Source organism: Pezoporus flaviventris, unplaced genomic scaffold, assembly GCF_033815535.1.
Source record: "Pezoporus flaviventris isolate CSIRO_AGI_PZ_B2104156 unplaced genomic scaffold, CSIRO_AGI_Pfla_v1 ptg000050l, whole genome shotgun sequence".
Lineage (NCBI taxonomy): Eukaryota > Metazoa > Chordata > Aves > Psittaciformes > Psittacidae > Pezoporus > Pezoporus flaviventris.
Genome location: NW_026892598.1, coordinates 5,284,788 through 5,305,161, shown reverse-complemented (window position 1 = coordinate 5,305,161; position 20,374 = coordinate 5,284,788). Strand labels below are relative to the sequence as shown.

Genomic DNA, 20,374 nt, shown 5'->3' with positions numbered 1-20,374 from the left:
TCATCTTTTCCATTTGCCCTGGTGGAGCTGTACTCTCTTGTACCTGTGTTGGTATCTACAGTAGTAGAATAGCATTCTCCTCACCCCTCTTCACGCCATAGTTGGACTTGTTATTGTTTGACCTTGCATATTCTGTAAAGACAGCTTTATTCTCAGTGCTGTGTCACGGCTCCATGGGATCAAAATGCACCTGAGAGCTCTTCAGTTCAGCCTTGTTGCCACAGTGTCAGCTTGGCTGGGTCAGGCAGCGCTCAGCATGTCCTTTGTGCTGAGTACCTACCAGATACATTCACCGACAGCTCCTGCAGGCTTAGAGAAGTGTTCTGAAAGCAGAATGCTTTGTCCTGGTCCAGATTTGCTGCAGTGACATTGTCATCCTTCTGATTGTGCTTTTCAATATTACAGGCCCCAACAGGGACTGTGATATTAAATAGCACAGTTGCTTTTTCTCTTGCATGCTAGCTGAGTGGGTTTGAGAACTGTAAGGCCAGCAGGTAGAATGAATCTACACCAGCTGCTCTTCCAACAAACCACATTACCCAGAGACAAAGCTTGGAATAACTAATTCTTTTTGATACTGTGATGGTTGCTAACATGTTTTGCAGATTATGAAACGCCAAATTGCCCAAAATTGGATCTTTTCTCTGAAACGAGCAGTGTTGTGACAGCCAGTGACATGAACAGCAGATATTCACACAGCAATTCAAGGATATCAGTGTAAGTGTCTGCTTTCAAATTAGGTAGTAGCTGCGCTGGTATTTGGGAGGGCAGCTTGCTCATGCTTGGCAGGCTTCTCCTCGCAGCTGTGCGTAGAATCATAGAATAGTTAGGATTGGAAAGGACCTTAAGATCATCCCATTCCAGCCCCCCTGCCATGCCTTGAACCTGCATTAATTACAGGCATTTTGTGGTTATTTTGGCTCTTGTTGGGAGGGAGAGAGCAGAAAATGGCAGAAGCTACTTAGTGCAACAGGAACTGAGTGGCCAGCAGAGGAGCTGTAAACACAGACTCTGGGCTGGAGCTGGCTCTGTGTTGGGCATGTTGCCAGAATAGCTGGCTGCAGGAAGCTTGACACAGAATATGGGCAGAGTACCTCAAACATTAACAGCTCATGCACATGGCCTGTGCTCTTTGCCCTAGTTTTTCTGCTTTAATGGGTGGGAATTACTACTAAATAATCATGCCAATGTCTTCCCACAGTGGGTGTCTGTGTTGCTTTTGAGTGCTCCTAAGAATGTGAGCTGCAGTGTGGGGTAGGGTGTGCTAGGGGCTGCTGTAGTCTGTGAGACTGCTTCTGAATTCCGTAGCTGAAACATGGAGCAATACAGCTGTGGAAAACTGAGCTGCTTAGGACACTTGTCCCAGATAACAGGAGCAGAACACAACCTGCATTCAGCACACCTGTGTCAGAGCGTTTTGATCATTTAGGGATATCATGCAACTAATACTGGCCTATGATTAGAAATTGCTTTCCTGTGAGAATGGCCAGGAGCTGAGCTGTATCAGTGCCTAGTTTGTGGAGATAGCAGAAACGAAAATGTGCACAGGCAGGCATGGACTCTGGCACCAAACAGTTTTAAATAGAGCTCAGCTTTGCCTGATAGTGACTACTGCCAAACAATTTACTCTGCTTTGTGCTTAGAGCAGTGCTTTAACTTTGCTAGAACATAGATCAGTCCTTTTTGTAGTAAAGAAACAGCCCAACTACTTGTGATTCACACCACAAAGGATATTGGTTGAGTAGCAATGGAAACATTAACATAAAGGTATATAAGTTTACATGCAGTTTCCTGACATTGGGAGAGAGTAATAAGTAACTTGTTACTCAAGTTAATGTTCCTTCAGACTTACCCTGATACAGCTGATCCTGTTGTGCATCCTTCTTTTCAGGCGATCCTCAAAGAACCGGCGCAAGGCTGAGCGCAAGAGGTACAGCTTGAAGGAGGGGAGTCCTTTTGAAGATATAGCCCTTCTAGAAGTCCTGGGAGAAAATGTTCGTGCTGTTGAGACTGTGAAGGGTACGACACTTGATGATCCACTCCACAGCTTGTAAAGACAGCTGAGGCAGCTTGCCCCTTCTTGTTGTTAATGGGTGTGGTGGGGAGAGAAGCTGCCTGGTCCGTAAGACCACCTGTCTTGGACCTAGATTTAGCTCATCTGCCTCTGTGCTTGTTAGAACACATAATGATGTAAGCTCTCCACACTTGAAGTTTGAGAGCAGAGAAGAGAACCCTTGCCAGTGCTATCACAGATTTGTCTCATATTTGTACTAAGGCACTGGAGGTGCTGGGTAAGGACAGAACCAGTTCAGATTTGATTCTCCTCTTTCTGTGCCCTGAAACCCAGTGAAATACAGCTGTTTATTTAGCACAACTGTGTTAATTGCTGTTGTTTGTGCTTCTGTTCCCTCTTGCAGGAGACATACATATCCTTCTGAAGCAGCTTGTGTTGTTTGGTTACAATGAGCAAGCAGGGGCACTGCAGCAAGCCCTGGAAGAGATTTTGCAGCTGATGGAGACCTCCATCCCAGAAATCTGGACTCCAGACCTGCAGCAGAGCTCTGTCAACCTGGTCTGTGCTCATCTGCAATAACTATTGTGTTTGCTATGCAATAACCAAGTGTTTAGCAGTATTTTGCATCCTCCAGTAAAGAGTCCAGAATGCTTCCTTGGCTTCCCAAATCTGCTCTTTTTTTTCTGAAGAGCTCAAATAGATGATCTGTACAGTACCTGCAAAGTCAGTGCACTCTAGATGTGTACTACAGGTATAGCCGGCTGTGTCCCTTGCGCTGAATGGCATGTTGGATATGGTGAGATCTCATAGTGCTTGTGTTACCTTGTCCTAGGGGTGACTTCATAAGCTCTACTTTAAGCAATTTGTAGAACATGAAACCACTGTTGTATTTTGGGTGATTTTAGGCCTGATGGTTGAAGTGTTTGCATGGCTTTCATCTACTGGAGTACTGGTTGTCGGACCTCATGTTGTGAAGGCTACCAGACAGTCAATTTAGTCTGAATCAGTCTATCATAAGGAGTATATTGCAAAAAGAAAGGTTATGTCAGGCTTCCAAACTTCAGCTTAATGCAGAGTAAGGAAATCACAAGGACTGCACTTAGTTCCCTTCCAAAGTAAAAGTCTTTATTTCTGATAAGTAGTTTCTGGGCATTCATGGTGAGCACAAGGTATTTGGCAGTATCTTCTCCCTAACTACTGACTCTAAGGACAGATTAAAACTGTTCTGTGAGACAGGGAGCTGAAGCTCTCAAAAGAACTTTAAAATATTGATAGAACTGTAATGAAAGTAGTCCTGCCAAGTCGTGACACAGTGCAGTGAAGAAGTAGGTGCTGGGATTAGGATTCTGTGTCCTGAGAAGCTGTCTGAAAGTGGTTCTCTCTTTCTGCCTCTGTTAACTTTTCTGAGAGATCACTGGACTTTGATCACATATTCCTTGTCACTTTGTACTGTGAGGTCTCCTGCAGGCAGCTGCTTATGCTTTTGGAGACTAGCAGCGGAGTTTTATTTGTAGCTAACCCTGCTCTCAGCCTTGCTTTGTGCAGTTTGGAATGTGGGTATTGCTTCTTCATACAGGTCCTGGGACCCAATTCAACAGCAAACAGCATTATGGCTGCCTATCAGCAGAAGAGGATGGTGACTCCTGTTGTACAAGGTTGGTTGAGACTCTGAGTTAGGTGTGGGTGTGAAATCTCAGTGAGGTCAGTGGGCTTGAGGCTTTCCAAGCTTTGCTACCTGCCAACATTTGTAGGAGCTTCTTGTTTTTCTTTAGGGTATACCCTCCTGCCTTGTGGCAGGTGAGCAGCCTTCTTAATAAGATTTCATTTGCTCTGGAGTACTTTGCTAAAACTCCTCTCTGGATTGTGCTCCTTAATTCCTTGTGTGTACCATCTGTCTGTTATGAGGAAAATGGAAGTCTGATTTCTTAGGGGATGTGTTGGATAATTCTGCTTGTAACTTACCCGCTGAATTTTTCTGTCTGGCTTTGGCAGCCAGGCCAGGCTCTTGAGCAGGCCAGGCTGCAGTCTGCCATTCAAAGTTGCAAATACAACCTTAGGGCTGAGAGACGTACAAGGGCTGGTTCCACCTCCCTGTCTTACCTCTTCCCCACTAGTCCTACAGTCTGTTCCGCTGCTAGTCCAGGAATTACCAGGAGAAATCCTCTAATAAACCTCTAGATGCGATCTGCATGTTGCCACTTGCCAGGGAAAAACTTGTGCTGCTTCTTCAGAGCCAGCTGACTGTTGTGTGTGATGCTTCTGTTACTGGTGAATGAAGGAAATTCTGCTTTCTGCCATTGGTTGTTGTCTCCTTGTTCTGAACAATCACACTTAATGGAGAGGGGACTTGATCTGCCTCATAGATTTATTTCTGTAAGCAGTTCTGCTTGGGGTACTCTTCCCTGTGCAGACAGGTCATCAGCCACTAAAGGGAAATGCTGTGTCAGACTTCCCAGTGTTCTTTAATGTAAAGAAAATTAAACTAAGTAGTTGACAGCTCCTGGAGAAACTGTATGGTTGTTACCTCTGTTCTGACACTTACCATGTTTGCCTTTCAGATCCAGAATTACTTATTCCACCAAAACTCAATAAAAGTCTACAATGGAAACTGCATCTTCTCCAGTAACTAAAAGCAAGAAATCCCAGCGGACTCTGAAATGTAACTTTTCACATAATTTCATTACATCTTTATGGAAACCCTTGTCCTGATGTTTCTGATAAACTGTTCTTAGGCTGTGCAAGAGAAGGGTCCCTCCTTCTGGTGCAGCTGTTGACTATGACCTGTAAGGCATCGTGCTAATGTGGACAGCTGCTCACACCACACTGCAGAGCTGGTTTGTAGTTGCTGAACGAATGAGTTGTGTTTTCTGTGTTGAAGCTGGATGTTGGTAGTACCAGATTTTCACCAGAATCACTTTGTTACATCAGAGTGAACCCTGCAGTACCGACAGCATTGCTGTCCTGAAAGTGTGCCCATTCACACCAGGGGGATCTTGGGGAGATGCAAGAATTAATAAAAGCAGGGGGTAGATCCTGTGTCGCTCTCTGCTGGGTTACACTTGATGCGCGGATAGACTCCACAACTCGTTAGAAGTTGTAAAGTAGGTGTGCTTTTTATTCAGCGCTGAGACGCACGGGGATAATTCCTCAAAGTCATGCGTACCTCAGTGTTGTTTCCCTCTACATTTACTCTCTAAAGTTATATATATTCATAAGGTTGCACAACACGCCTATACATATTCATGTCCTATCCCCACTTCATATTATAATGAGTTAGAAGGTCCTTTGCACCTGCGCAGTGCCCCCTCTGGTCATGGGCAGGGGTCTCAAGATGAAGTAAATGAGTCTGTCTCATGTGGGTAGGAGTCTTCAAGATGAAGTAAATGAGTCTTCCTCTTCTTGAACTTTTCACCTTTTAGTCTTCACGTATGGCCTTAGGGTTTGGTCGGTGTCCCAGCCATAAACCATCTGCTTCTCCCCCTTATCAGTAGATTCTGCTTTTCCTTATCAATAGCTGCTTATCAGTAGAATCAGGTGTCTGCTTTTCCTTGTCAATAGAACCAGGTGTCTGCTTTTCCTTATCAATAGAACCAGGTATCTTTGTTCTGCTTAGTAGGCATTTACAACAGACAATACTTTTGTTTAAGCAAACCAATTCCTCTAACCCCCTTGTACAAACTCCCTGTACCACCCCCCTGTACTTTGGTCGACCCTCTGCATCACACTAACCTAGATTAGGTCAGTTAATGCTGCTGTATCAGATCAGCAGCTGTACCCTGATTATGCTGTGCAGTATTGTGGAATGGTTTCAGCTGGAAACTGAATATACCTGAGAATTAGGTTTTACCCCAGAATACTTGTGCAACCTGACTCAAGAGGTAACAGCAGCCGTCCTGGGAGTAAAGGATGGGGACAAGCTCTGCAGGTGAGGGTGGCAACACCTCCAGAGGTAGCAGTTCCCTGCTACCACATTCTGGTCTGACAGCTACTGTGTTCAATGCAAGCCATTTCAGTTAGGTGCAGTGGAAAAACGCCAGAACAAACAAGGCAGTTCCTGCTTGCTGGAGGTACCTCAAGACATGACAATGGGTTGTGTTCTTACTCCATGGCCTTAGCATGTGCCTAGTGCTGCAGGTCATTGATTCTGTGATGTGAGAACCCTATTGTACTGAGAGGGATGGCCACATGGGCTTTCACTGTACATGCTGTGCTGGCTTGGGGTTGTTGGAGTGGTAAAATAATCCTTTGTCAGTGTTGCGTGAAGCATTGGAGTGTTCTTCCAGCCATTATGAGTTATGTGGCAGTGCAGGGACTGCTTAACCCTGTTGTCAAGCACTGTGACTGCACTGGAAACATTCTCCAAGAGTAAAGCCTTGAGATGGTAAAACACATGAAAGGCTGCCCAGGGGTTTTATTGGATTTGGGTCTTTAAAATGGTAGAAGATAGCTGCAAATGAAATACAGAAGCCATCTTTCAGACCTGTAGAAAGGGGTAGTGGGAGGGAATGCATGGTCCTCTCCAGGCTGTGGAGGGCTCTGGCCCTGCAACTGAAATTCAACAAAGGACTAATCCCTGACATTTCTTAACCTGATGCCAGGAAATGTGGAGGTCTTGTATGGCCTAATCTATTGTCTAGGAAGTTCCCCCCTGAAGAACCCAACAAAAGGTGAAACTACTGCCAGCTCATTGAGCTTTCATGCTTGTGCCCAAACACAGCAGTTCCCTTAATGTATGTATATGGCTACTTGTGCTTTTTCTTTGTGGTGATGGCCAAAGCTGAAGACCCTCTAGTCTTAGATGGATTTTCCTATCTGCTTATCAAGGCAAAATCACTGTAAATCTGCCATCCAGGTGAAAGACCAGTCTTCTAAATCATTCATGTGGTAATTCACCATCAGACTCCATTGTCTTCCCCTACCCCTCTGCCTCCTGAGTGAACTTTGACTAAGGAGTGGTAGAGCTGGTAGCCACATCTCCTGTCCTTGAGCCTCCGGGGGAAATTCCTGCCTCCTTTTCAGCAGCAGCAGCAGCAGCCAAAAGCCTGCTTTCCCTTGGTTTCTGCTAGGATACACTTTTTCTTTCTCAGTGACACGTCATCTTAAAATATACCCTGCCTTAGCTGATGTCTGTGCAAACAGGTTGAGTTTGCTCTTCTGCGTTCTGCGAAGGCTATTACTTCAATTCCTGATAACTGCATCTGTTTGTAAGCCATCCGTGCAGAAATAATAGAGAAAAGGAGTTAGCTTAAGAAGCAAACATGGCTTCATGGAAGACTGATTCTCTCACTAGAGAAGTTTGTCACCTGTCTGCTGTCTAGCTTCATTAAGTACAAAATACAAAAGGAAAAGTATTAAAGGCACACAATATCACAAAAATAATACAGCTGTGGTAGAAATTTCTTAATTACAGCAAGGGGTGGAAGGGAGGTGCTTTCGAATTTATTCCGCACCCTTTGTCAGCACTGGTCTTTCTAAAGCACCCAGTCTCTTCCTCAGAAGCACTTCCTGAAAATACAGGTAGAACCATGTTCTTCATATTCGTACCTGTGCACCCAGAGGTCCTGGAAAGAGTTGAGTGAGGCCAGAATAGACCCACCAATCCAGACAGCAAACTTTCTTTGAGGGGATGTGGCTATGATGGGGCTGTCACAGGGGAACATCATGGCAAGTTCCTTCTGGAAGCGTTCAGCAAAGCCCTCCATCATAGTGCTACCCCCACACAGCAGGACGTTCCCCAGCATTTTGCTGATGATGTCAGCACTGCACTTACTGAGACAGGCAAGTGTCAGCTGTGAAAGCCCTTGCTGCTGTGAGCCAGATAATTCTGGTTTGAAGAGTGCTTCAGCACAAAGGAACCTCTCCTTGCCTACAGTGATGAAGTGCCCATCCGGCAGCTTGTAATCTACTTGTTGTTTCTCAACAGGCAAACTCAAGTCATGCTTAAGATCCAGAGAGGTGTAACAGCACTTCTCTTTGAGATCTTGTATGGTGTTAAGCTGGTGTTCTGTGAATGCATTTCCAGACTCATTTAGTAACTTCATGAGGTAACATGTGATGTCCGAGCCAGCATAATCTACTTTGCCAGTGATGCTGTGTAGAATATAACCTTCATAGATAGGAACCACGTGTGAAACACCATGCCCGCTTTCCACCACGAGAGCTGAGGTTTTCCCATAGGAGTACATGGATAAATGGGACTGGTATGCAAGGTGTATGGCAGGCATGTGTAACCCTTCAAACAGCATCTCAGCATATTTCCCCTTGTCAGTGGTGGAACACAGGGGAGGCACTGACATCAAAACAGCATGGTCCTCTGGCTGAATCTTCATCTCCACCTTGAAAATACACTTCAAAATATCTCGGACAGAGTTCCAGTCCACCACTGTGCCGTGTCTTACTGGGTTGGTGCGTGCTGAGGATATGCTGCTATTCTGAAGCTCTTTTCCAACAAAGGTTTCTCTTTGATTGCTCCCAGCCTCCCACGTGGTCTTACCAAATGTAGGTGAAACAACAGACAAAGGCCACAGGTCCCCTGCGAAGCCACACTTGAAGTGACCCATGCCAGTGTCTACAACTAACGCTTTAGTTTCCTTCATTGCCTTGAGGTTAGCTGTGGTGGCGGATTTGTGGCTGACCATTCCTGCAGCCCCTTCCTGTGCAGCTGTGACACCATTGTGTCACAGTGCTGGACACGCTCTGGGTAGTGTTGCCCTGCCACCGCTCCCTCCTAGGTCACCACAAGCTGCAGACATGCACCTGATGGCAGTGGTTCTGCTGATGATGCTGGCCTATGACATCATACCTGGGTTTGCCCCTCAGAAATCAGCACTCCACAGGCAAGGGTGTGACAGTCATGCACCTAGCTGCATGCTGTGTCTGTACAGAAGGAATGCACATTTGTGCTTCGCTTTGACCTGTTAAGAGGTACTAAAACACATGACACCCACTCAGACATTATGGATCGTGGGCCATAAGATGTGCGTTTAACTGGAGGAGCATGATTCCATTTCTGGCCTGTGTCTGCCACATGAGGATGACCATGGTTCTCCAGCCTTTGCAACTGCCTTTGGTCCAAAACAGTTCCTGTTGTGAGGCATTAGCACCAATCCACCTCTGGGGCTAACTGAAGCCCTAGTTCGTGTTAAAGAGTGAATCCCAGGATTGGCTGTGCTTCTGTTTCTCCAAGTTTTGTTTTATAAACTAAGACATAGTATTTACTAATGTCAGCAGAAACTAAAGAGTGACAAGTGTTTGAAATTAGGCCACACCCAACCCCTACTGTTGCCCATACCACTACAGGAACATCTTTGTTCTTTTCCAGCAGCAACAGGTCATTGTTTGCCCCACCAGGGTATGTAGACATGCTGCTGAATGGGAGACACATGAAGACACCCTCTCCACACAGTGCACTGTTAGGAACAGCATTCTCCCTGTACAACAAAAGCTCCATCTGCTCTTTTACTGAGAGCCATTTCACCCAGAAGGCACCTTACTTGAGAAGTCAAAGCTGGGTTTAGAATGAAACCACCACAAACCAGTTCTGGACCCAGAAACAGATTTTAATCACTACTGCTCTGCTGCCTATCTGGGAGTTCACATCTTTACAACAATCAAATGACAGAGGCTCCCCAAAATCTAGATGCAGAGAAACAGGACATCATTAAACCACACAATTTCTGTGCCAACCTCAACATACGCAGCCAAACAACTGCAAACTATAGTTCATTACTCTGGGGAGCAGCAAAGGTGGTCATTGTGTGTTATTCATGTATTTCTGTTAAATCCTTGTACATGAAAAGCTGCCCCTCTTAACGCCTGAGCAGTGACTACCCTGGCACGTGGTGTGATGCAGTGCCTGCTCCATGGCCAAGGGGAAGTTCTGCAGCACTGGAATTTCAGCAGAGTGAGTTCACAGTAGCTGATGCTCCTTCCCATGCACTCTCAATATACTCTGTTGACAGCTTGCTGTCAGCCTTACCAGCTTCATCAACATTATCACTTCAGACAAACTTCAACATCAAGAGAAACTGTTTTATTGCTTTCTCAGTAGAAACCTAGACTTTGAATTAAAATAATCCAAACAAAATCTTCCTTCAGACTCCAGTTCATATACAAATTAGTGTGGCTGTACCATAACAAAGCTGCAAACACACCTTCAATTCAGAAGTCATTTTATTTAATATTGGGCTTTGCTTTTGCCTGAATAATTACAGTTAGCGTGCTGCTGTTTCCAGGTTGCTTTTTCACATATTACGTTTGTCATTCCACTTAACAAGAAGTACACAAGTTCACCAACATTCTGAGGCCTTTGTTCTAGCCAGAAATCTAAAGACAGACTGCAGGATGATTTATTTCCAAAGTCACTTTGGCGAATGTTTCTTGAGATGTTCCTTTAACTGTGGGACAGTGGAGAGATGTTGCTTGCAACGATGGCATCTGAGGGGCAATTTGAGAAGTTCAGAGACATCACCTTTCACCATCACTTTTCCCTTGCTTCGTACCATCTCTATCACATCTGAACAAAAAAAAAAAAAAGAGAGCAGAGGTATTGGGACCATGCAGAACCCCTGACACTGCTTTGCATGCACGGCGAGTCATCACGGCATTCCAATTTAAACCAGGCACAAAATTCAGCTGACTTTTACTTAGTGCTATTCCCCAATATCTGAAATTATACAAAATATTTCAATTATTACAACAGAATTTGTGGCTTACACATTTGTTTGGGGGGAAAAAAGCCCAAAGCCAGAACCCACAAGCAGGATTACATGTAATAAAATACAGTTTCTAATCATTACCTTGAGAATTTAAGAAGTAATCTGTAGTAAATGAGTTCCAGTGCTTTTTGGTTTTCAGGGCCGGAGAATCAAAATCCTGGCTGATTACATGCAAATGTAGCTGACTGAAACAAATACATTGGGTAGATATGAGACAAAAATAACGTTAATGCTTGAAGTTCTTTTGCAGTAGTACCAGTTGTAAATGTGACTCAGCAGTCAGACCACCAAACGTATGGGTCAGTCTTGCTATACCTGACCCACAGCCCTGCCACAAAAGAAACGCCCTCTGTTCTGGAAGCACTGCGTCATTCCAAGCATTTCACGTTACAGATTTAGCCCCAAATCTATACAGGGGTCTCCACCTGGTGACCTTACCTCATGCTGGGGATAGCATGGTAGCCCAGTCTGAACTCCAAACTCTCTCGGGCAGGGCACTCTTCGATTATTTTTTGCCCAACTGCATGCATATGTTCCAGGAGTTCAAGATGGTCCCTGGTGACTGCCTTGAGGCTTGAAATGGGGTCCCATGGTAAGATAAGCCAGTGGTAACGTGCTTTGGGATATTTATCCTTGATGACTACAGTCTTTTCATCTTTGTAAACCTTGCAAAACAAACAACTAGATTACTTACTGATTGAAAGTTAAAGTATCAAGATTCCTATAAGCACTGTATTGGCTGGATTTTGAGATGTTACCCATCCCACTGTGGTTGCAGAGTGCCTAAGCACAGATAGGTGTTGCTAGTGCAGGTGGGACTGTCAGGAAAAATGCGTGGGAAAATTACTATATGGAAAGACATATCAAACAGCAGAGCATTCACTTCAAGGGGGACTTTTGCTGTAACTAAGTTAGTACAGGATATGCACCCATGTGAGAACCTGGACACTGAGCTTGTCTCAAACACCGCTTACATTCCATAGTGTGAGTAAAAGACAGGAAACTGAGCTTGTCTCAGGCACCATTTACATGTGACTATGGGAGGCCTTGAATGTAAACAAAGCAAATAATAATAATGTTGGCTATTATTATATACTGTGTAGATAGGATTGTTCTGCCCCCTTTGTTCGAAGCTGATAAGCCTCCACAGGAATGTGAAAGGATGATTTAAGGATGAGCTGACTCAGAGGATGGAGTCAAAAAGCAGTCACCATGATAGAAGGGACAATGACCAGCTGGAGGATCCTCAGTGCTCTCTAAACTGTGCCCATCATTACCACAGTAATGCTTCTCTATGCGTCGTATGAAAATTATGGATAACACCCCAAGAGAATATGAACATAAAAGTTCAGGGCTCAGGTCAGAGGGAGAGCTCCCACCACCAATGATACCCAGGGTGAAGGGGACCAACAAGGCATGGTTGGATCCACAGGTGGTGATACTTCTCTCTCTTCCTCTCCCTTTCTTTCTCTCTCTCTTCTCCTCTCTTTTTCACTGAATACTAACTACACCTAAGTAAAAACACATGGCACAGGACTTGCTGATCCAGCTGAAGTTAATCATTGTTATTATATCTAACCACATGCCTTGTATTTTGTGTTAAATAGGTAGGCTGATGTCATTTCACCTTAATTCAGTACAAGGGTATCAGGAACTTTGTCACTGTTCCCAAGGGGAGGAAGGTTGTCCTAAACAGCTCTTTTCAGATCAAAACAACCCTTTTCCATACCATGTATGAGGCAGCTACAATGAGATGTTCCAACATCCCTCTTTATACACTTCAAGGAAAAAGCTTTCTATTCTTACAGAGCAGTAAGTTAACCATTGCTCCAGGTGGATATGAACTCTTCTGAAAACCACCTGGACTCAGATACCAATGACATCTAGGAAACTCTTACTTCCATCAGGTAACATTCAAGTTTTGCAGTCACTGAAACAAAACTCATGGCCCTGTACTCAGTGTGGAGCATGCAGGAATGCACTGCACTGCTGCATCCCTTGTGGATTTCTGGAGAGAAACACAAGTCTCAGAGGCGCTACCAACAGTGTGTTTTGGTGCTGCAGACCTCCGCCAGCGATACAAACACAGAAACATTCAAGTCCCACCTATTTCAGCTCATGCCACCCGATGTGCTACTTTGTAAGATCACTCACAAAAAGGAGAACAGTTTCCTTGCTCATCATGCCTTTCTCCTGTTTTCATTTTGGTTTACCTTCTGCAACAATTTGATGCTGAAGAGAAACAGTAGCAAGGCATGCGGCTAGGAGGGTATGGAGACAACCTGACGCAGGCGATAAAAACCTGTCTATTTCTCCAGCAGAAGCTGTGGGCTGTGCCTCTGATAACTCAGCAGCATGTCTACTGGTGAGAGATGGATGATGTCTTTGTCATCTTTGCTAATCTCATATGTTTATATACAGATCTGATCAGTCTTACTCTACAGGAAGACTAAAATTTTATCAGCACACAAACCACAGGACTGATTCTTTCAGTAGCAAGACTGGTTGATACTGTCACAGAATGACTGGGGTTGGAAGGGACCTCTGCAGATCATCTATCTAATCAACCCCCTGCTAAGGCAGGCTCACCTAGAGCAGGTCACACAGGAATGTGCCCAGGCAGGTTTTAGCTATGTCCAGAGAGGGAGCCTCCACAACCTCCCTGGGCAGCCTGTTCCAGTGCTCTACACCCTCAACATGAAGAAATTCTTCCTCATATTCAACTTTTTATATACACACATTAGTGTCATCATATCCCAGTGGGAATGGGATCATGATCGTTCAGAAGAAAGAAATATCACCATTTATTTAATATTTGATTAAAAAACAAAGGAATTCTTTGGTTTGTATATTCAGTTCAGACGCACTACTAATAAAGTTAACACTAAATCACAAACAGTTTTTTGTGTTCTAACACACAAAGAACAGTTTTAAAACACCATCTTGATAAGTGCTATATGAAATTTCCTTAAGAGATGAAAATTAAGCTTCATGTTTAGAAAGTAAACAAGTATTTCAATAGCATTATCATTCCCCATAGAAATACTCATTTGAAACTCCTGGCATTTCCAGAAATCTACGCAGTTCAACACTTCACACCTAAATTAAAAAAAAAAAAAAAAAAAAATATATATATATATGTATAAAAATAGAAATAAGAGACCTTCTGATCAGTATCAAGGACATTATTTTCAGCTGGAGGTGATCATGACCTTAAGGGGCCCAGTGAGGCTGCCCCTGGAGATCAGTTCAAAGCCTAAGGCAATCACACCAAGTGCAAGTGGTCAGACTGAGTCACCTCCAAAGGTCGTTTCCAACTAAAATTGTTCAAGTATCATAGGTGTCTGTGATATTTGTCCTCCTGAACACATACTCTTGCTGAGAAGTACAAAGGGAAAAACACATCTCTAATGTTAAGATGACCATGCAGCAGCCAGTGAACCAAAACCCAAGCTAAATGGACACACGCTTAAAGCCTTACTCCACCAGCCAGTGCGTTCTCCCTATGCTGGGGCCAAACAGCTTGTTTTTGAGAAAGAGATGCCTACGTATTTGCCATATCTTAAAAACAAAAGGAAAGTAGGTTCTACACATGGACAGGGAAGATTCTCCGATGGCCCTCTCAGAATAGACTAACAAGAAAGTATGCATACACTACAGCCACAAAAGACATTTGTCAGATTTCTGCATCTTGAGTCTGACCTCCCCAAAACCTGGCAGCAAAGAGCTCAAGGAAAACCATTATGCAGCCACAGGGGAGCAGGGGGAGTGAGGTGCATCTGGAGTATCTGCAGGAGGTTAAAGGAAACAACCAGGAAATTCCTGTTAGCATGAAGAAATGGAGTGGAATGAGGAGCCAGAGGTCACATCCTGCCAGCTAGTATGGAGGTGCTGCAGTTTAGTTTGCTGGATACCAGGAATCTGCCCCATGCTTGGTAAAAATAGTGCCTACTGCTGGGAAACAGGAACCTCCACTGCTTGCTCAGCTTCAGACTACACCTCCATTTTAGATGGTCCCCCTGAGGAAACAAAGCAACAGCACGGCTCACCTGCTCTCCCAAGAACCTTTCTGAACTGTGGGCTAAATTTAATAATGTAGAGAGCTTAAAGGTAATTAGGATAATGACATTCTGCAATATCAGTATAGTAGAGACTCTTAAATTAATGCTAGGACAGACAGAGATGCAAGTACAATCAGCCCTTATGCAGTACTCCACTGGTTAATCAGGTCATAAAAGTAAACTGCAGAAGGAACAAAGAAAGCTCATTTAATTTTGTTAGACAGGAGCTGTTGTATAGTACAAGTGTACAGCTTTCACCTGCATTTTTGGATCTTGCATGGAGCTCTTTAGACCCTGACTCCAGTGTCCTGAGTGTTCCTGAAGCACACAAAGAAAAAGAAATTATTGTATAAGATAATCAAGAACCCAGTTGAATGTTTTAAACATTCAATGAAGTACTTTCATTAGTATACAGCAGCAAAAGAACACCTGAATGACAGCTGAATGACTTCCTTTCTACAAATGCCAACATGCCTGCTCCAACTGCCCCCACAGAGCTATGTTTGAAACCTTTTAAGGAGATACTGTTAAGATTTAAGGTTAAGTCTTTCAAATGTTGGAAGTTTAAAAACACAGGGCTCTAGTTCTGCTGGAATTTAATAACTTGCATGCACATGCTATGGCACAGTCCTCCATTGCTACTGACGACAGATTTTACTAAAAGGCCCTCTGCCTCATGGATCACAATGAGTGCAAGGGCCAAAGGAAGCAGAAGAATCTCCATGTCCTATCACATGCTGCTCTGCACAGAACAAAGAAATGGTTGTGCTGTGTGGCCCTACTCTTACATATATCTATTTTTTCATATTGTGCGAGGAGTGGCTTGTACAGAAAACAAGAAAGGCACAAGAAAATCAAGTCAACACAAGCAGGTATTTCTTAACTTGGTTACTGAATGCCTAATAGAAGGTGCCTTGAGCGCACTTTTTTCCAAACAGATAATGTTTTACTTGTTCAGATCACTTTACAGGCATTATCAATTATGATCTTTACCGTATTTTTACAGAGAGAGATGTTCAAACATTATAGTACTACCAAAGAAACAGGGTGAATCGTCCTGTCTGGCACTAATCTAACCTGAATTCACAAATTAAATGAGTGGTCAACCCACCACAACCTGTGACTGACATCTTGTCTTGAGGGGTTTCATTTCCGTGACTCCTCCTCCAGCAACTGCACTGTTATAGGTCCAGATGCACTAAGCAGTCTCTTATTTTGTGCACATCAGCCGGGCTAAAAATTCCCTTTTTGGGAATACCAGATTATGGCTGGTAGCATTCACTAATGTAAACATGGTTCTACTGTAAGGAATGACCCAAGCAAGAGGAAAAAAAAACCATAAGAATCAAAACAAACAAACAAAAAAAAAACCAAACAAAAAAAAAACCAAACATAAGAGTGTCAAGTTGTCCCATTCGCTGTATGTAAGCTTTTAGATAATCACTGCTGCATCTGTAACACTGCAGAATGCATCATAAGAGCCAGCACCATATCCTTGTGTGACTCCAGATAAACCCAGCACATGTGACTTGTCCTTCTAGCAGAAACTGCAACAGGAACCGGAGATTAAATCCTTCCTGACTCCAAGCAAGCACCTTCACACACATGCATCCCCTTCAGCACAGGTTAGAATGAGTCCCAGGAAACTTTCTCAGGACTGGGTTTCATATTTCACATGCTCCGAACACTCTGAGGATCTGTGTTCACCTGAGACACTCCCCATCAGAAGTACCCACAAAAGTGAAAGACCAAAAGCCATGATGGAAGAGACAACCCCAGGAGAAACAGCACAAGCATTAACACTTGCCGTTTTGCTCGAAGTTCCTTCATGGGGAGATACACCAGTATTGCTTAGCTTGGGATTTGCAGAACTGCCTTTTGTATCCCCCACCTCCATCTTCATTGTTTTCCTGGGCACAAACTCTATATCATTATTCTCATAGGAGTCCTCACGTGACACCTGTTTGGTTTGTATTTTCTCTTTTGCTTCGGTAACAGTTTTCCCTGATTCTTCAGCGAATTGCACTGTGTAAGGGTAAAGTTTATTCACAATATGCAGAACTTGGCCTGGCTTCATTTTCACCTCTTCGCCCTTGCCAATATTCACGAGATCAACACTAGTTGGGTTGACTCCTATCTGTGGTAGGGACAAAAAGGAAAATAAATAGCAAATGATATTGCAACTGGAATCACCAACTACTGCTCCACTGTCCATTGATTTTCATTTTGCACCTCACACTTTCACAAAACAAACTGTTTATTCTGTTCTAGGAGAAAATGAGGACAGCAAGGTGGTCAAATTTTTACTTGCTTCTTTTATTGCATCCATTTCCAGCTTTATGCAACTCTAAAATATTCCCCCCCCCCCCCCCCCCCCCCCCCCCCCCGCCAAAACAGTGTTTTGAAGACTGAGAATTTACCTGATGTTGAGCTGATAATTGAAAAGCAATACAATTTCCTCCCTCCCAGGCATAACTGATAATGCAAAGTGGCAGGGGCAACCTACAATGACTGGCTGATAGAAGGATTTTGCCTGATCATTATCACATCTTTGGCTCTATCAGCCATCAAAAAAAACCCAAACCTTCCACAACTGCCCAGTCCCATCTCCATGACAAAGTGCCTGGAAGAACGGGTTGAGGATTCACAGTAAGGTTCCCTGATGCTGTCTGAGACTGGAGCACATCTGGAAGGAATAGTGCAGTCTTTGCAGTTCAAAAGAAAAAAAAAGAAGAACATATCATTTCCAAGGCCCACTCACTGTGCAATCCTTGGTCATAGAACAGCTACAGGTCGTTCAGACCCAGTGAACAGAATCATCACTTGCAGCATGCGTGGAGTTTAAATACGTATCAAAAATATTGTACACCCTGTTAACGTACCTGTTGAACTGTGACATACCCCTTGTTACAGTCTGCTTTTAACTGAACTGGAAGGAAAGAACAAAGTGTCACAATGCTGTGTAAACAGAAAGGCCAGAACTTTGCTGAACCACCCTTGCAGAAAGCACTCCTGTATTTTAAGACCTGCTACTTTCTGAAGCTGATCTCTGTGAATGTACAAAAAGAATACTTCTGCTTCATCCTCTGTTTCCAGGACCACAGGTAAAACAGAACCAACCCATACACTGAGTCATACCTGAGTATTCCACAGCACAACTACTTAGAATACAGACAAAATCTGTGGAAGTCTTTTACACACTCCTGATATTCTCACCAGCCCTTTTTGACTTTGTGTAATTATAATTAACAGGGCATGGAACAGGACTGTGTCCAGAGGGAAAAAAAGGCAGGGAAAATGTGAAGTATTTTTCTGGTTTTGACAGGGACAGAGTTAATTTTTTTCCTAATAGCTGGTACAGTGCATGTTTTGGCTAGCCAAAGGGGTATTCCATACCACAGTACATTGTGCCCAGTATATAAAGTCGGGGGAGTTACCAGGAAGGCCCAGATCTCTGCTTAGGTAGAGGCTGGGTATCAGTCAGCAGGTGATGAGCATTGTGCACCACTGTTGGGGTTCTTCTTTTTGTTTGTCCGGTTTATTCCTCTATCTTTTTATTATTATTGTTGTTGTTACCATTATATTCTACTTATTTGAATTATTAAACTCTTGTTATCTCAACACACAGGTTTTACCTTTTTTCCAGTTCTCTCCCCCATCCCTTGGGAGAGCAGTGCTACATAGTTGCTGGCTGGGGCTAAACCATGACAAGTATTTTATAGACCACAGGGATTTTTATATACTCTCACACTGCATCTATAAAATAACTCATACTAAAAACCAGCTGGTGGAAGACTAAAGAGATGAAGTGCTACTCACAAAGCAAGAGCGCAGGCTGTGGAACATGACTGTGGGTCTTTGGACCCATGTCCAGGTTCAATGCCTTAGTTCACAAAGGTGAGCTTCCTGATATTAGGTGTCTCCTCCACTTTTTTAGGACTCAGAGAGGTCCATAAGTGCTTATGGAAAAAGCTTGATACCTTCAAGAATCAGGCAACACTATGGACCATGTAGAGAAAGGAGACCATAAGCCAGTGACTGCAGAAGCAAGCCGAAGGAAAGCCTGCTTCAGTTTCAGGGAAAAACTGTGATTTCCCATTTAGACCCTGCTCAAAGCAAGCTTACAGCTTATGCAGAAGCATTGGTTTGTTAGCTTTACTGTAATTTAGCCAAACAGAAGAGTGATATTCATGGCCCATGGCACAGAGTTGGAATTGGATGATCTTGAAGTCTTTTCCAACCCAAACCATTCTACTATTCTGTGATAAACACCGCACACTTTTCACAAGTAAGGTTGTTGCTGCTGCATGTAGGAAGTGGGATTTGAGCTAAACCTTACCTTGCTGACGTGAGCACTTCTTATCCGTTATCCCAGTCTCTGGGCCGCGCCCAATCACCACTGCTTCCATGTGTGGCAGTTTCACTCTCTGACTGCATTTCTCCTTCCCCACCAGCCAGCACACACGCATCACTGTGAGAGCAAAACATAGAGTGTGTTACTAACAATGGGTCACTGTCCTGTGGAACGGGGTCCAGGGATTCTGCTGCCAGTCCATCCATTAGCTGAGTCTCTTCTGCTAACTGGGTTCATGCTTCTGAAAGTCAAGGCCAAGTGCTGCATTAACACTAGCGTAATCTAAGGGCAAATTGCTGTTGAAAGGGCAATCCTATTTCCTTCCTTCCATATCACTATACATTCTTACAGATCATGTATGGGAAAAATCAACTGGATCAACAGCTCCATCTGACAGACAAGCCTACCCATAAAAAAAAAAAAGATATTTGTATCCCACTGAATCAGGATTGATCTGAGAGATTCATTTATGTACCAAAACAAAGCAAGAGGCAGAGAGAGGGTGACAGAGGGGAACAGGTTCATGTAGGCACAGCCTGCAGATGGACCATACAGTGAATCCGGGCCTCAAGTTTATACCGAGGTGACCCTGCAACGATCCCTGCCCGGTGCTTGGCATTAAGGGCTCCTCCTTCCAACTCCCGGTGTAAAGCGACCCTCCGTCCCCACTGCAACACACTCAGCAATGTCCGGCACGTGGTTATGCCCACCGAGCAGCACCTCCCGCTCGGCCTGCTGCCCGGGACTGCCGCCCTCCGCGGAGGCCTCCCACGCGGCAACCACCGCCAGCACCTTACGGCCCCCGCGGCCAGCCGGGCGCCTCCCAGCCCCGCCGGACCCCTGCCTCCGGCCGCAGCACCACGATGGTTACCGGTGGGTACCGGCCTGCGACGGAGGGTATCGGTAACCAGGCCCCGCGCCCATGGCAACGCCGGGCCCCGCCCTCACTGCACGCGATGCCTCAACGCCGCATCCAACCCAACCAATCGGCTGCTGCAGCGTCAGCAGAGCGCAGGCGCGGCAGTATAACAGGGCAGCGCGGTAACACCCGCGGTGCCACGCGCCCGCCCACGGGCGGTGGGCAACACGGAGCCGGCCGGAAAGGGGGGGGGGGCACCGATGCGTACCCGCCCGTAAGAAACGGCCCGCGCCGCAGCGCTGGGCACGGGAGGCGCGGGGGTAGGGCCCGGAGACGGCCACGCACCGCCTGGCGCTCGCCAAACCGCCT

At 44.8% G+C, this 20,374-nt stretch overlaps 3 protein-coding genes across 5 annotated transcripts in view; 1 reads left to right on the top strand and 2 right to left on the bottom strand.

The window, feature by feature from the left end:
• The window catches only part of ELP1 (elongator acetyltransferase complex subunit 1), a 28,673-nt gene extending 23,962 nt beyond the window's left edge, over positions 1-4,711 (top strand). For all 3 annotated transcript variants that reach the window (XM_061468751.1, XM_061468750.1, XM_061468752.1), the window contains 5 exons: positions 606-717; positions 1,892-2,019; positions 2,418-2,572; positions 3,591-3,669; positions 4,573-4,711. In XM_061468751.1, the coding sequence (XP_061324735.1) occupies positions 606-717; positions 1,892-2,019; positions 2,418-2,572; positions 3,591-3,669; positions 4,573-4,640 (542 nt within the window). In that variant the 3' untranslated portion in view covers positions 4,641-4,711. The remainder of the gene's footprint in view (positions 1-605; positions 718-1,891; positions 2,020-2,417; positions 2,573-3,590; positions 3,670-4,572) is intronic.
• Positions 4,712-7,393: 2,682 nt separating this feature from the next.
• Positions 7,394-8,652, bottom strand: LOC133277082 (actin-like protein 7A). The gene has a single exon (XM_061468646.1). It carries the CDS (start codon positions 8,650-8,652, stop codon positions 7,507-7,509), a length of 1,146 nt encoding a protein of 381 aa, XP_061324630.1. The 3' UTR covers positions 7,394-7,506.
• A 1,436-nt stretch (positions 8,653-10,088) lies between these two features.
• APTX (aprataxin) lies at positions 10,089-19,263 on the bottom strand. The gene is made up of 7 exons (XM_061468770.1): positions 19,132-19,263; positions 17,675-17,721; positions 16,600-16,929; positions 15,051-15,110; positions 11,170-11,396; positions 10,813-10,916; positions 10,089-10,529 (listed from the first exon to the last, which is right to left on the bottom strand). The coding sequence occupies exons 1-7, from the start codon at positions 19,259-19,261 to the stop codon at positions 10,375-10,377; spliced, it is 1,053 nt and encodes a 350-aa protein (XP_061324754.1). The 5' UTR covers positions 19,262-19,263; the 3' UTR covers positions 10,089-10,374.
• Between the last annotated feature and the right edge of the window lie 1,111 nt (positions 19,264-20,374).